We start from the raw sequence: 14,780 nt of genomic DNA, 5'->3' as shown, positions 1-14,780 counted from the left end.
TGGGAGTTGAGTAAATAGAAGTAAGAGATCAAGGCAGATAAAATTTGATAAGGTAGAGTACCAAGGAGGGGAGAGCTACCCAGAGGAAGCTTAGAGCTTCCCTTTTGAGTATTCAGCAGCATACTTATCAATTACTGTATGTGAGAAAACTACCCATGTGGAGAAAGTGCCCAGCACTCACACAGCCAGGAACAGCTGTTAGACTGCAGAAACTTATAATTCACAGGGCATTTGGTAGAGTGCTCAGTAATGGGGTATAATATATTGCCCTAGACTGAACACTGCTCCAGACCCAACTAACAACTCACCAAAGCAGGATCCAAAAGGATTAAACTATTTCCAAGTAACTTTACTGTATTCCAAAACAAAGCTCAAGAAGATTTATAGAAATTATCAGCATGCAACAAGGTAAAATTCACAGTTTCTGTCATCTAATCGAAGATTACAAGAGTAAGCATACCTTATGCCCAGATTGTGGTTTCTAATGTCATTCCCTACTAAAGAACAAAGGCTCACTGGAGAAATGGCTGATTCCCGGGCTTACACAGGGAAAATGCAAGATAAATCTGGAATATCTTCTTTTGACAGGAAGAAAAGATCTTTTATTTTAAAAAAAAGTCATAATAATATGAGCCAGGTTGAAGGAGCTCCCACTGGCCAAATTAGGGAGAATTTAACCATCAAAATCATTAAGTGTAGTAATAAATTATAAATCATTTAAAAAATAGGAATCTATAGGCCCATACTAATAATAAATAGATATATAAATACATGGCGGGGGGATGGGTTTTCATTATGGTAAACTGCCAGTGCTGACTGGTAAATGTAGGAGTGGATGGGGAAGTTCATCATTTTACAGCCATCATAAAACAATCATAAATGTTAGATCAGACAAAGATCATCAAGAGGTGCTAAATATATGAGAAAATTTTGATGAACAGGATATTTACATGGTCTTAGTTTCTCTCTATAGATGGCCTATTAGTTGCAGGAAAAAAATACTGCATACCTGAGAAATTAGAAAATGCCTTGACTCGATGATTAAAATTAACATCACTAATGAGGGGTAGAGGAACATGTGATTCCCTAAGATACGATCCTATAAGAAGGATACATCACTCTGTAGAATTCATTTAAGTCTGAATCATAAGGAAACATCAGACAAACCACAAATTAGGAGCATTCTATTCAAATAGAGTGTGTAGTAGGCAGGGGGGAATGATTATGTGTAGGAGGTCATTGGAAAAGTTGGATTATAGAGAGTAAATTAAAGTATTATTTTTAAATTTACTGAAGTTGATTGCTTTAGTAGTGTGAAGTTATGTAAGAGAATATCCCTATTCTTAAGTACACAGTGGGGACTTTCCTGGTGGTCCAGTGGTTAAGACTCTGCACTCCCAATGCAGGGGGCCCGTGTTCAATCCTGGTCAGGGAACTAGATCCCGCATGCCACAACTAAAGATCCCGCGTGCCTCAACTAAAAGATCCCGCACACTGCAACAAAGATCCCACACGCAGCAACAAAGATCCCAAGTGCCGCAACTAAGACCCGGGGCAGCCAAATAAATAAATATTTTTTAAAAATTAAAAAAAAATAAAAGAAGAAGAAGAAATACACAGTGATTATTCAGTTGTAAAGAGCTATGATTATATGCAACTTATTCTCAAATGGTACAGGATTGATTAAATATATATATTTAAAAAGAGAGAAAGTGAACACTAAATAATAAACACATGAGGAAAAAGGTTAGTAATGGATGAATCTGGGTAAAGGGTATAGCAGTGTTCTTTGTATTATTCTTATTCTAACAACTTTCTGTAAGTTTGAAATTATTTCCAAACAAAGTTTTTTTTAAGGTTTTGTGTTGGCTGTATACTTGCTGTAACCCATTAGCTGTTGCCTGTACCTTGATTCTCCTTAATAAAATGGTAATGAAAATTTTAAAAACCTAAACTGACTTTGTAAGAAGTCTAAATTCACACTTGGTAGAATTTACCAGAAATTGACATTTGTTTAGAGATATGTTGTTGTTTTATGTATTCTCCAGTGCCTGTATCCACAATTACTACTAACTTATGATTTACTGAATCAATTTAGCTTTAGATTTTCATATGGCATATTGTAATTAGTATTTCAATTTTGTCTCAAGAGTTTTCTTCATTAAAGCCTATAATCAGAATTACTCTGCTTTAAGAATGTGTTGGATAATTAGCTTGAATGTTTACATTTGGTTTGAGATATTATGCACATAATATGTTCATGATTAGTAGAAAGAATTGAACTTTGAAGAATGTGACCTCCCTACTAACTGATAGCTCAGTCCCATTATGTTTGCTTATAAACCTCAAGTTCTAGACTTAAAATACCATAAGTATATTGATGCGTTACAGGCTACCTGGACAAAGAATACAGTAGTATCATGACAGTTTTCTTTTTCCAGAAAACTCTCACTAGAGTTACCGATGAGTTAATTATGGATCAGAATGAAATGGAGTTGACTTGCATTTCAACATTCCGTGCAGTTTGGAACTGACTACAAGTAACCTGAGTTTTCAGTTAACAAGCCTCCTTTTTTTGTATTTCTTTTAGTCTCCCAGAGTGAAAGACTCATTAACAAATTCTGAGGTAAGTAGTTGTGATTATTGAATCATTAAAGTATATGTGCTTTTGTTTTGTTTTGGTTTTAATGTTAAGCACACTTTTTGGTATGTGCCTAAATGGGAATGGGAACTTATACCAGTCGAATTTTATTAGCGCTATCGATTCTAAGTTTGAATGGATCTTTGCAGTAAATGGTGCCATTGCACTCATTTTAAAAGTGGGCCTAAAACCCAGAATGTTCTTTTTTGCTTGCTTGACTTTATGAACTGCTTTTTAAATCTTGGGCTGCTTAAAGTGGAAATTAGTCTTTTTGCATTAGTCTATCCAGGAATTTGTCATATGCCGCCTTTGCTTTTTGGACTTTTTTCCTCAGCCTCTTGTCAAATAGATTCTGATGTCTATAGTTACTGCCTCAGTGTGATAGGGAATCCTACCAAACAGACTCCTGTTAGGCTGGCCTGCCTTATGCTCCTTACCTAAAGAAAATAATCATCTCATGAGTATTCAGTATTTGGTTTAATGGCACACATGTCTTGCTTTTAATCCAATTTGTTCTTGCCACATGCTTAAAAGTAACTATTTTTTTCCACTTCATTTGTATATATTGTAATACAATTATGTACAGGATTATGTTTAAGACTGAAAATACTGTACCTCAGCTTATTACAGGCTAGTATCTGACAACTTGAATTAGAACTGCTACTCACTAAGATTTCTGGCTCTTCTTGGTATGCGGTACAATTGCATTTTTCTGCCCCTTGAAGTTACTCATGGCCGTGGCAATTACTTTGGCCAATAAAATGTGAGCAGAAGGAAGAGCCACATTGTGATTCCCTGGGTTCCCTTGCCCCTGCCATCATGACCTGCATCCCTGCTGCAAATTTAGGTACCAAATTTAGCCTCTGCTGGCCACAGATGGACTTGAAGTGTGTGCAAGAAATAACTTTATCACCTCACACCTGTCAGAATGGCTATTATCAAAAAGACAACAAGTGTTGGTGAGGATATAGAGAAGAGAGAAGCCTCGTGCACTGTTGGTGGGAATGTAAATTGGTGCAGCCACTATGGAAAACAGTTTCTCAAAAAATTAAAAATACAATTATATATCCCACAATTCGACTTCTGGGTATTTTCCCAAAAACACTAATTCAGAAAGATATATGCACCCCATGCTCATTGTGGCATTATTTACAGTAGCTAAGATATGGAAGCAACCTAAGTATCCATCAATAGATGAATGGATAAAGAAGATATGATATATATGTATATATACACAGTGAAATATTACTCAGTCAGGGACTTCCCTGATGGTCCAGTGGCTGGGTCTCTGCACTCCCAATGCAGGGGGCCCAGGTTCGATCCCTGGTTGGGGAACTAAGATCCCACATACCGCAACCAAGAGTTCACATGCCACAACTGAGGATCACACATGCCACAACTAAGACCCAGGGCAGCCAAATAAATAAATAAATATTTTTTAAAAAAAGAAAGAAATATTAGTCAAAGAAGGAATGAAATCTTGCCATTTGCAACAACATGGATGGACCTTGAGGGTATTATGCTAAGTGAAATAAGTCAGAGAAAGACAAATACCATATGATGTAACTTATATGTGGAATCTGACAAACAACAAATGAACAAACATAAAACAGAAACAGTCTCATAGATACAGAGAACAAACTGGTGGTTGCCAAAGGGGAGGGGCGTGAGGGGAATTGTGAAATATGTGGGGGAGATTAAGAGGTACAAACTTCCAGTTATAAAATAAATAAGTCATGGGGATGTAATGTACAGCATAGGGAATACAGTCAATAATATTGTAATAACTTTGTAGGTGACAGATGGTAACTAGATTTATTGTAGTGATCATTTTTTAATATATAAAAATACCAATCGCTATGTTGTACACCTGAAGCTAATATAATATTGTAAGTCAATGAATTATACTTCAGTTTTTTAAAAAAGGAAAAAAATTCTAAAACAAGCAAAATTTTTTCAAAAAAGTAATAACTTTTGTTCTTGTAGTTTACTGAGAATTTAAGATTATTTGTTACGCTCTAACTTAACCTATCTTGACTGATTCCTAGTTTCTCAAAAATTGAATGGAAGGGTATTTTACATATTACCCAGAGTTATTCTTTTTAGTCTCCTCCTTGTTCCTTTGCCTAAATAGCCTCTCCACGTGAACTTGTACATGCTCATAGTCATAGTCTCATGCTCATAACTTTGTTGTTGTTTTTTAAATTATGATAAAATACACATGACATAAAATTAACCATCTTAACCATTTTTAGTGTGCAGTTCACTGACATTAAGTACATTCACACTGTTGTGCAACCATCCCCACCATCCATCTCCAGAGTTCTTTTTATCTTGCAAAACCAGCTCTGTACCCATTAAACAATAACTCCCTGTTCTCTCCTCCCCACAGCTCCTAGCAACGTCCATTCTATTTTCTGTCTCTGAATTTGACTACTCTAGGTACCTCAGAAAAGTGGAATCATACAGTATTTGTCCTTTTCTGACTTGTGTACTTCACTTACATAATGCCCTCAAGGTTCATCTATGTAACATGTATCAGAATTTCCTCTTTCCTTCCCTTTTAAGGCTGAATAATATTCCATATTTGTGTATGTGTGTGAAACACATTTGTTTAACCATTTATCTGTCAATGGACATTTGGGTTTCTTCTACTTTTTGGCTATTGTGAATAATGCTGCTATGAACATGGCCACATAAATATCTGTTTGAGTCCCTGCTTTCAATTCTTTTGGGTCTATACCCAGAAGGGAATTGTTGGATTGTGTAGTAATTCTATTTTTAATTTTTTGAGGAACTATCACACTGTTTTCCGTAACAGCTATGCTATTTTACATTCCCACCTGCAATGCACAAGATTCCAATCTCTTCACATCCTCTCATTACTTTGTTTTGTATAACCTTTCTGTCTTGATTATAGGTATACATATATGTGCATGCAATTTGGAAGCTATCTTTGAAATAGTGCTAATAGTTTTAAGCATTTTCAAAACTAATCTTAAAGTTCTGTTTTTCTATCAAAAACTGGAACCAATGACTAACTTCTGGTTTCCTTTATGTGAAGCTAAGTAAACACAAAATTTTACTTCCTTGTCTCCTTGTTTTGCTTATATAACAGCTATTAGACCTCTCATTGCCCTTCTAATTTTTTTCCTCTTTTAACTCTAAATTTTGGCCATTACATTGATATCATTTTCCCCATTACCTTATAATTTTGAGTATGTTTAACTTGATTTTGTACTCAACATCAGTCTTTTTTCCCCATTACATAACTAAAGTTTTCAAACAAACAAAATATTGTTTAATGTCTATGTTAGTTATAAAGCTTCACATCCATTTTGAAAAGCATTGCAGATATGTTAAGGAACCATTGGCTGATGTTCTTTTTTTATAAGTAATGGAAGGTCCCCAACATAGAAAAATGTCATTTCTATAATTTCATACGATATACTAAATCTGTATTTTGTAGGTGCTATTTTGCTGGGCAAAGGGGATAGAATAGATGTATTTAAAAATAAACAGGACAGGGCTTCCCTGGTGGCACAGTGATTGAGAGTCCGCCTGCCGATGCAGGGGACACGGGTTTGTGCCCCGGTCTGGGAAGATCCCACATGCCGCGGAGCGGCTGGGCCCGTGAGCCATGGCCGCTGGGCCTGCGTGTCCGGAGCCTGTGCTCTGCAATGGGAGAGGCCACAACAGTGAGAGGCCCACGTACCACAAAAAAATATTAATAATAATAAAGTAAACAGGACACAAAGAACTACTATTCTGAAGAAGGAAAAAAAAGTGGACTACTGATATTTGTTACAACATGACTGACTCAAAAACTAAGTTAAAGAAGCCAGACACAAAAAGAGTGCATATTGTAAAATTTGGTTTATATGAAATGTCCACAAAAGGCAAATTGATAGGGGCAGAAAGTAGATCAGTGGTTGCCTAGGGCTGGGTGGGGGAGCCGAAGTTAACTGTAAATGGGCACAGGAAGAGTTGATGGAAGTGTACTAAAACCAGATTGTAGGGATGTTTACAGAAGTAGAAATTCTCTAAAAATCACTTGAGTTGTTGGCCGCCGTCGCCCTCACCGCGGAGCCGTGCAGATACGAGCTCAGGAGCTAACCTGAGCCAGCAGCCGAGCCAGCCGGCGGGCGTCCCAGAGGTGGCAGCGCAGGGAGGGCCCAACGCGCGCACTTGGCCCTGGCGGCCGCCATGGCTGACAGCGGCCCGCGGGGGGTGCGGCGTTGGCGGCTCTGGCCCCTGGACCGGGGAGTGGTGGCCCAGGGCCCCGTGTCTACTTTCAGAACCCCCCTGGGGCTGGAGGCGAGGGCCCAGGCGGTGTGGACGACGAGGGCCCAGTGAGGCGCCAAGGGAAGGTCACGGTCAAGTAGGACTGCGAGGAGCTACGGAGGCGCCTCAACCTGGAGGAGTGGATGTTGGAGCAGCTCACTCACCTCTACGACTGCCAGGAAGAAGAGATCCTAGAACTGGAGATTGATGTGGATGAACTCCTGGACATGGAGAGCGATGATACCGAGCTGCCAGGGTCACGGAGCTGCTGGTTGACTGTTACAAACCCACTGAGGCCTTCGTCTCTGGCCTGCTGGACAAGGTCCAAGGCACGCAGAAGCTGACCACAGCCTAAAAGAAGTAAGGGTCCTCGACCCAGGTGAACGGTGGTTCCCACAGGACAATCGCTGCCCCCCCACAAGCTGGTAACAACAGCAAGACCAGTGAATATCATGGGACGTAAATTACACCTCAGAAAGTTCTTAAAAACAAAAAAGCAGAACTTTCCTGGTGGTGCAGTGGTTAAGAATCTGCCTGCCAATGTAGGGGACACGGGTTCGATCCCTGGTCCGGGAAGATGCCACGTGCCGCGGAGCAACTAATACCATGCGCCACAGCTACTGAGCCTGCGCTCTAGAGCTGGCGAGCCACAACTACTGAGCCCACATGCTGCAACTACTGAAGCCCCCATGTCTAAAACCCTGTGCTCCGCAACAAGAGAAGCCACCACAATGAGAAGCCCGCGCACCACAATGAAGAGTAGCCCCCCGCTTACCGCAACCAGAGAAAGGCCGCACGCAGCAACGAAGACCCAAAGCAGCCAAAAATAAATAAATAGATTAATTAATTAATTAATTTAAAAAGCATAGAGATATTTGACTTCCATTTGAAATAGGTGTCTTGGGGATGTAGAGATGGGCTGGTTCACTACACAAGGACTACTTTAAAAAGTCTCTCTGCGGCACTGCTTGCCTGTCAGCAGGCCCGCCCCCCTTTCCGCTCAGCCTAAGCGGTACTGTGTGTGTGTTTTTGTTACAGCTGTTTTCAACAACTGATCCTGTGGGTACTTTACTCCAAGTTCCAGAACAGATTTCTGCTCATCTACCTCAGCCAGCTGGGCAGATGACTGCACAGCCAACTCAAGTCTCCCTGCCGCCCCCCGCGGAGCCTCAGGTACAGCAGGGATGTGCTTTCTTTGGTGGTCAGCCTTCCGGGTGGAGGAAGAGGGCGGAGGCTAACGTGGACCGCCGCCTGGTGCCACGAGGGTGGTGTCCTGGTAGATTTTGAAGCAAGTTAGAAATCTGTTTTCACGGTTTTAAATGTATGCAGATAAGAGAGTTTAACAGAGATCACACAGGTTTCATTAAGCAACAAAATAAGTTAATGATGGAAATATTTCAAACAGCAAAAGTTGGCACGGGGGGCGGTAATTTCTTGTCAGCTTTTTTTTTCCTCACGCGAAGGCAAGGGGTTCTGCCCACTGAGGCGGCTCAGTGCCCCGGCGGCTCCTGCACTCAGGAGGGACAGCGCTGGGGGGTCTGGCGCCCCACGGCTCCCGCTCCCTCTCCCTCGCCCTCGCCCTCTCAGATCGCTGGGGAAGGCTGTCTCACCCAGGGTGCGTTGTCCCCCTCGCCCCGTCCCTGGGGCACTATTTTCATCTGCATCCCAGTGATGCTCTGCCTTTGGAGGTCACTGCTCTGAGGTCTTCCAGTTAGTCACATTCTAACTTCATTTAACCTTTTCTTTGCCCAAGTTTTCCATTTCTGCGCATCATATGGGAAAAGATACAGTTGTCTTATGAAAACTGATGGAAAGATTGGATTTGTTTTATAAACGGCTTAAATAGCATGTATATCCTCTGTACAGCAAGGGACAGCTGTATGGTTTTCAGAGAGGATTAGTTTAGTCATTAGAAGATGTGGAGGGACTTCCCTGGTGGCACAGTGGTTAAGACCCCATGCTCCCAATGCAGGGGGCCCAGGTTCAATCCCTGGTCAGGGAACTAGGTCCCACATGCATGCCGCAGCTAAGGAGCCGGCGCAACCAAATAAATAAAATAAAAAATTTTTTAAATAAAAATAAAAGATCTGGAACCTCCAGGGTGGGTGGTTTCGTGAGGGGTAGCCAGTTTAGACCTTACTGGCAGATGTGTTGCCACTGGCAGATTTTTTAAAGGGAAAAACCCAGCTTCATGTTCTTCACACTTATATAGAGGAAGAGAGGTCTGAAAAATACAAAATTAAATGTGGCTGTGTATGGAATTTCGTGTGGGTTTGAGAATTATCTTTCTCATTATGTTTGACATTCAGCTCTTGTTGCTGCCTTGTGGTACATGTCCTCCCACAGCAGGGAGTGTCCTAGGGACTAGGATGGCCACACCTGGAGATGAAGAAAATTGATGCCAAGTGGACGGTTCTTCTGCAGATGAGCATTAGTCACCTCCATGCTTAATAGTCCAGACAATGACTTTATACCTTTCAATGCTTCTTTAGGCTCTGTCTTCAGGAGCAGGTTCACAAGAAACCAAGATCCCAATCAGTCTAGTACTAAGATTACGGTAAGTAGACATTTTGTTGTTGTTGTTTTCTGAATACTCTGAATATGCTGATTTCTATTTGAAAGTTACTCCCCCTTCTAGTAGGTCATGCCTGAGAGTGACTGGATAGGATTGTGTGTGTTTGCTTGTGGGTGTATTATTTCCCTCAGAAATAATAGCAGTAGTGTGAGGACCTGGATTACCACTGACTCATTCCTCCTTCCACTTGTGAATTCCTAGTCATCTTCTCAGTACGACCATAATTAGAGTAGAGGCAGCAAGGCTGGGGAATGTTTTGATTTTACCACTAAGAGTAATGAAATTATGCCATAAATGTGAAGAAAGCAGATCTGGTTACCTTTTCTTTACAGAAGCCTACTCTGTATATCTGGACTCAAATAGTTCTGAATTAATACAGTGTCTTGGTAATCTCATCCTATTTTAACTGTACACAACGAATATTATTTGTCTCTCTTCAAAATTTTGTTTTGAAAACTTACAGCAGTTAATAGAGAGTATAACAGTTCTATTTGACGTGTGCTTCAGGAGGGGAGAGGATACTTGTAAGTGATGTAGTTAGCTTTTTTTTTTTTTTAACATCTTTATTGGAGTATAATTGCTTTACAATCGTATGTTAGTTTCTGCTTTATAGTTAGCTTTTTGAAGGGTGCTTTTTAGTGGACTGTGTTCCAGACTTGTTTATGGAAGAGGAGGCTAGATTCTTATTCTCACTTATGAGGACTTTGAAGTTAAATGACTAGGCAGTTCAGTTTAGCATATTGTTATCTTTGAAGGTGTTTGTGCTTGGCATGACAGTCACATCGCTAAAGTGATAATGAACACTTGACCTTAATTTTATTCAGCTTTCAGAAAGAATAGATGGAACAATTACATGTTAAGCAGACTAAGTACAGCACTATTAGCTATTGTGCTAAGATACTGAGAAAAAGAGAAAATGAAATGCAATAATCAAGTCTGTGTTGGAAGTTGATTTGTATTGTGTACTTAGCATAGCTAAAAACAAGTGTCAGTAGTAGACATGCAGAAGCTGTGTAGACAAGTGCAGAGAGACAACGTGAGGGAGAAAATCACTGTGGGGCAGGATGTGCTGGATTTGGATAACTATATTTTAAGCACAATTTCAGTAACATCAAGTATGTGTCAGATAGACCTAAGCTCCCTGAACTGTTTAGATAAAATGGATTTGGGTCCTAAGTAATCACTCATGTCTGCCTTTAGACATAATATTCTAATTTCTCCATCTTTAACCAGAACCTCCAGGGAGCTTAGTTAATCTCAGTACTTGGTGTGGTGCGCAATCTCTGTAACTATCCTTCACCAGTCACATTTTAATCTCTGGAGCCTTATGTTAACTCTGCTGCTAGTATGGGCCCCATTTCTTTCCCCATCTTCTCTGCCTGCCCAAATCCGTCCTATCCATTAAGTCCTATCTAAGATACTACTTCTAAAGTTTTTCCTCATTATCCCAATCTGTATATTCTTTATCCTTCTCCTCTGAACCCCTGTGGAATTTGGGGGAGCATCAGGTGTTTCATTCTATGAGTCTAGTCAGACTGATCACCAGTGGTGGGCAAGGTACTCTCCTAGGCATAGGGGTGTGGGGGGTAAGAGTGGGGTGGGGATAAGGAAGAAAAGGGCATCCTGTATCATGCTACTCACACCTCCCTGTGCTCATACAGATATTCCTCTTAGCCTAATATGATCATCTTAGTGGGAATAAGGATGGGCATGGGCATATATTGACCAGTGAAGGACATAAATTAAAAGGGTTGTAGAACAATTAGATGATCACTCTGAGTTGTTTGCTCTGAGCCCTCAGTGTGAGCTCATTAGGCCAGATCATACAGTCTATGGGACAGAAAGATCCTTCTCTTGGCATAGCTTTCCTGATACATGTAGGCGGACCCTGAATGCATAAATTCAGAAATTTATTTTATACATTTTGTTTTCTTTCATAGGAATTCAAAAAAAGAACTAAATGATATTCGATTCGAATTTACTCCTGGAAGAGGTGAGGCATCAAAACATTGAAAACAAAATAACTGCTCGTTTGTCCTTTTAAGGAAATGTGTGTGAAGTTTCTGTCCTCTAGATATATTTTCCTCTTAAAGGGTGATAAAAATGTTCCTGGCCTAAAGGTTTTGGGGGCATATGAATAAAATTAAAATGCAGTTTATTTATTACTGCCTCATTTAGAAAACCTAGTATAATACAAAGAGCACTGAATATAGCTCTAATTTACTGCTTACTGTATGGCAGACATTGTGCTCATCAGTATCTCATTAAATTCTCAAAACTGCCCCCTAAGGAAAGATTATTGTCCCCACTGCAGAGATGATGAAATCAAGGCTTAGAGAGAGTGAAAGTAACTGGTTGTGGTTCCCACAGCTGAGAAGAGGTGTAGCTGGAATTCAGACTCAGATCTGTCGGAGCGCAGAGCTCCTGCTCTTATCACCGACCGGGGTTGTCCTCCGTGACACTAAAGAAGCAGTAAGGCTTCCAGTCCCCTCCCTCCCAGCTAAAGCTGAGCCCTGTCATGCAGTTTCTGGCCGTGAACTTCTCCCAGGGACAAGGCTTCTTTTCCTTCTTGCCTTTGTTACTCAGGATCCGTATTTAGGAAGTGGCCCCCAGCCAGCTGGTATCTGTCCTGTGTGCCGCGCTTAGTCTTCTTGCTGTCTCAGTATCATGAGCAGTTCACTCAAATGCAGAGAACAAATGCACATGTACAGAGATGTATCTGTTTTCCTTTTTAAAGCCAGGCAGAGTCACATTTTAAGGTACTCATTCAAATCGCTGGTCTTTGGCAAATGTATGTGCACAGCCCCTCCCCAGAGGTCCTCCCGTTCCCTCTGAGGGGATCGGTGTTCAGGCCTCAGGAAGGAGTCAGTTGGAGATGAGGTTCATTGACGGTACTCTGTCCTCATCTTTTTAGTTTCTAGTTATATACCCATTGCTCAGACAGTACAGCCTATAATAATTAGATACGAAGGAAAACCCACCAGAATAAAAAAGAAAATTATTTTAGCAAAAAAAACAAAACCCCCAAAAAACTGGGAGTATGACCCCCAAAGAGAAGAGATTACAGTTTGTTTTCTTAAGATTTATGGGGGCGGGCTTCCCTGGTGGCGCAGTGGTTGAGAGTCCGCCTGCCGATGCAGGGGACACGGGTTCGTGTCCCGCTCTGGAAGGATCCCACATGCCACGGAGCAGCTGGGCCCGTGAGCCATGGCCACTGAGCCTGCACGTCCGGAGCCTGTGCTCCGCAACGGGAAAGGACACAGCAGTGAGAGGCCTGCGTACCGCAAAAAAAAAAAAAAAAAGATTTATGGGGGCAATTCCCTGGCGATCCAGTGGTTAGGACTCCACGCTTTCACTGCCGGGGACACACGTTCAATCCCCAGCCGGGGAACTAAGATCCCACAATCCACATGGTGTGGCCAAAAAAAAAAAAAAGAGAGAGATTTAATTGGGACTCAATTATTTTGCTTTATTAGCCCTGGAGATGTTATACACTCATCATCACGTCTCAGAGCTCATAGGGCTGGTGTCCAGGGTTGCCCTCAGACTAGTAGTTTTTTCTGCAGCATCACTATCAGGTGCTCTTCCGACAAAGGCAAGAACCCATCTAAAGTACCCCATCATTTAGAACGTTATCTTTACATTGAGCTGATATTTGCCATCTGGGTGATACAGGTTCCGCCCTCTACCTAGACCTGTGATAGTCCCTCACTTGAGATAATCCTGGTGGGAGGAAAAACCTTTATGTGGAGGAAGTCCCCCCCGCCATCTTGGTTCTGTGGATTTAACAGCTAGCTTCGGTCTGGCTGTGCCAGTACCCACTCTGAATGTTAGCAGGGACATGCATGCACAAGAAACGGAGCACCTTCTTTGTCCTTGCAGATACAGCAGAGGGTGTCTCTCAGGAACTCATTTCTGCTGGCCTCGTCGATGGAAGGGATTTAGTAATAGGTAACTACTTTGTGCTCTGCCTTTGTGTCACCGTCTCTCTGCTTGTATACTTAGGATCTAGAAAATCAGGCTTTGATTCCACTGAGTAGGTCTAATGGTTCTTGGAATGGTTCTTGGCTTTGCTGAAATAACAGGTATTGGGGACAGTTCCTTCCTTACAAAAAAGAAAATCTCACTTCTGAGTTTGCTTTGTGACCCCCAATGATAGGGAGTGAAAACTTACCCAGGTCTCTGGGAGCCCGTAGAAATGATGACAAAAGTTACAGGTTAGAGTAAGCTTGGCCATATCTAATCTGTTTTGGAGAATGAACGCTATCCTTTTGGAGCTAAGAGTTAAGCAAAAATCATTACAGATTTAGTCCTAAAAAAAGCAGGAAGTAAGAAAAGGCACAGTCGGGCCACAGGTGCATTTTACTGAAGGAAAAGACCATTGCCTAGGACAAGTCAGCAGAGTTTTAAAGGGCCAGATAGTAAAGTAAATAGTTTAGGCTTTGTGGACCATGTACAGTTTCTGTTTTTACACTCTTCTTGGCTCACAGGCAGAACAGAAACAGGCTGAAGGCCATACATAGTTGGCTGATTCCCAGTCTAGGCCTTTCTGGCCCATGAATAGGCACATCATACCTCTTTCACCCCAGTATCTTTCCTAAGTTAAAGTTAATTTGACAATGATAAGATTTATTTGTGCTACTTGGAGTTGCTTTTAAAAACACTTTGTGTTTAGGGAGCGATTTATCTTTCTGCTTCCATTTTGATTATACATAGAAGATTGTGAACTACCATTTAAGTTGTTAAAATGTGGTTGAAATGTGGATTTACTTAGCTTCTCATTACTTTCTCTGTTTGTATGATTACAGTGGCAGCTAATTTGCAGAAAATTGTGGAAGAACCCCAGTCAAATCGATCTGTCACTTTCAAACTGGTATTCATCCCTTCCTCTTTGTTAAACCATCTCACGTTTTACACACCAGCAGCCTCTGCAGACCAGCTTCCATATTCCCTGAGTGATGAGAATATTTAAGTCTGGTGGATTGTATTTGTTTAACCTCCCCATGCCCTGGGCTGATACCTCCCTTCATTGGCTTCCCTTCCCCTCTCCCTCTCAGGAAGCCTCCTACCTGAGGCCCTGGACTATTTATCCTCAAGAGAGATTGCTGGTCAATCTGACTCCACCTTTGTACCCAGACTCCACCTACACCTTTATCTGCCTCCTGTTTGTATCCCAGGGACCTGTCCCCCACTGCCCTCTTTCCCACAGTCCCCATGTCAATTTTCATTGCTGCCTGCAATTTTATTTATAAATAGCCACAGCTTCTCATTTTGTTTGGT

At 41.4% G+C, this 14,780-nt stretch overlaps 1 protein-coding gene and 1 pseudogene across 2 annotated transcripts in view; both read left to right on the top strand.

The window, feature by feature from the left end:
• OXSR1 (oxidative stress responsive kinase 1) overlaps nucleotides 1-14,780 on the top strand; it is a 103,312-nt gene that overhangs the window by 85,794 nt on the left and 2,738 nt on the right. Inside the window, exons 12-17 of the mRNA XM_082639257.1 lie at nucleotides 2,591-2,626; nucleotides 7,964-8,098; nucleotides 9,418-9,482; nucleotides 11,441-11,493; nucleotides 13,383-13,451; nucleotides 14,309-14,373. Coding sequence (XP_082495383.1) covers nucleotides 2,591-2,626; nucleotides 7,964-8,098; nucleotides 9,418-9,482; nucleotides 11,441-11,493; nucleotides 13,383-13,451; nucleotides 14,309-14,373 — 423 coding nt within the window. The remainder of the gene's footprint in view (nucleotides 1-2,590; nucleotides 2,627-7,963; nucleotides 8,099-9,417; nucleotides 9,483-11,440; nucleotides 11,494-13,382; nucleotides 13,452-14,308; nucleotides 14,374-14,780) is intronic.
• LOC309813993 (protein phosphatase 1 regulatory subunit 14B-like) lies at nucleotides 6,848-7,481 on the top strand (annotated as a pseudogene). The gene has a single exon. The product of its transcript is annotated as a protein phosphatase 1 regulatory subunit 14B-like (transcript).

The sequence above is a fragment of the Mesoplodon mirus genome (assembly GCF_964341445.2).
Source record: "Mesoplodon mirus genome assembly, chromosome: 12".
NCBI lineage: Eukaryota > Metazoa > Chordata > Mammalia > Artiodactyla > Ziphiidae > Mesoplodon > Mesoplodon mirus.
Note: the sequence above shows the minus strand (reverse complement) of the source record. Positions and strands in the feature narration are given on the sequence as shown.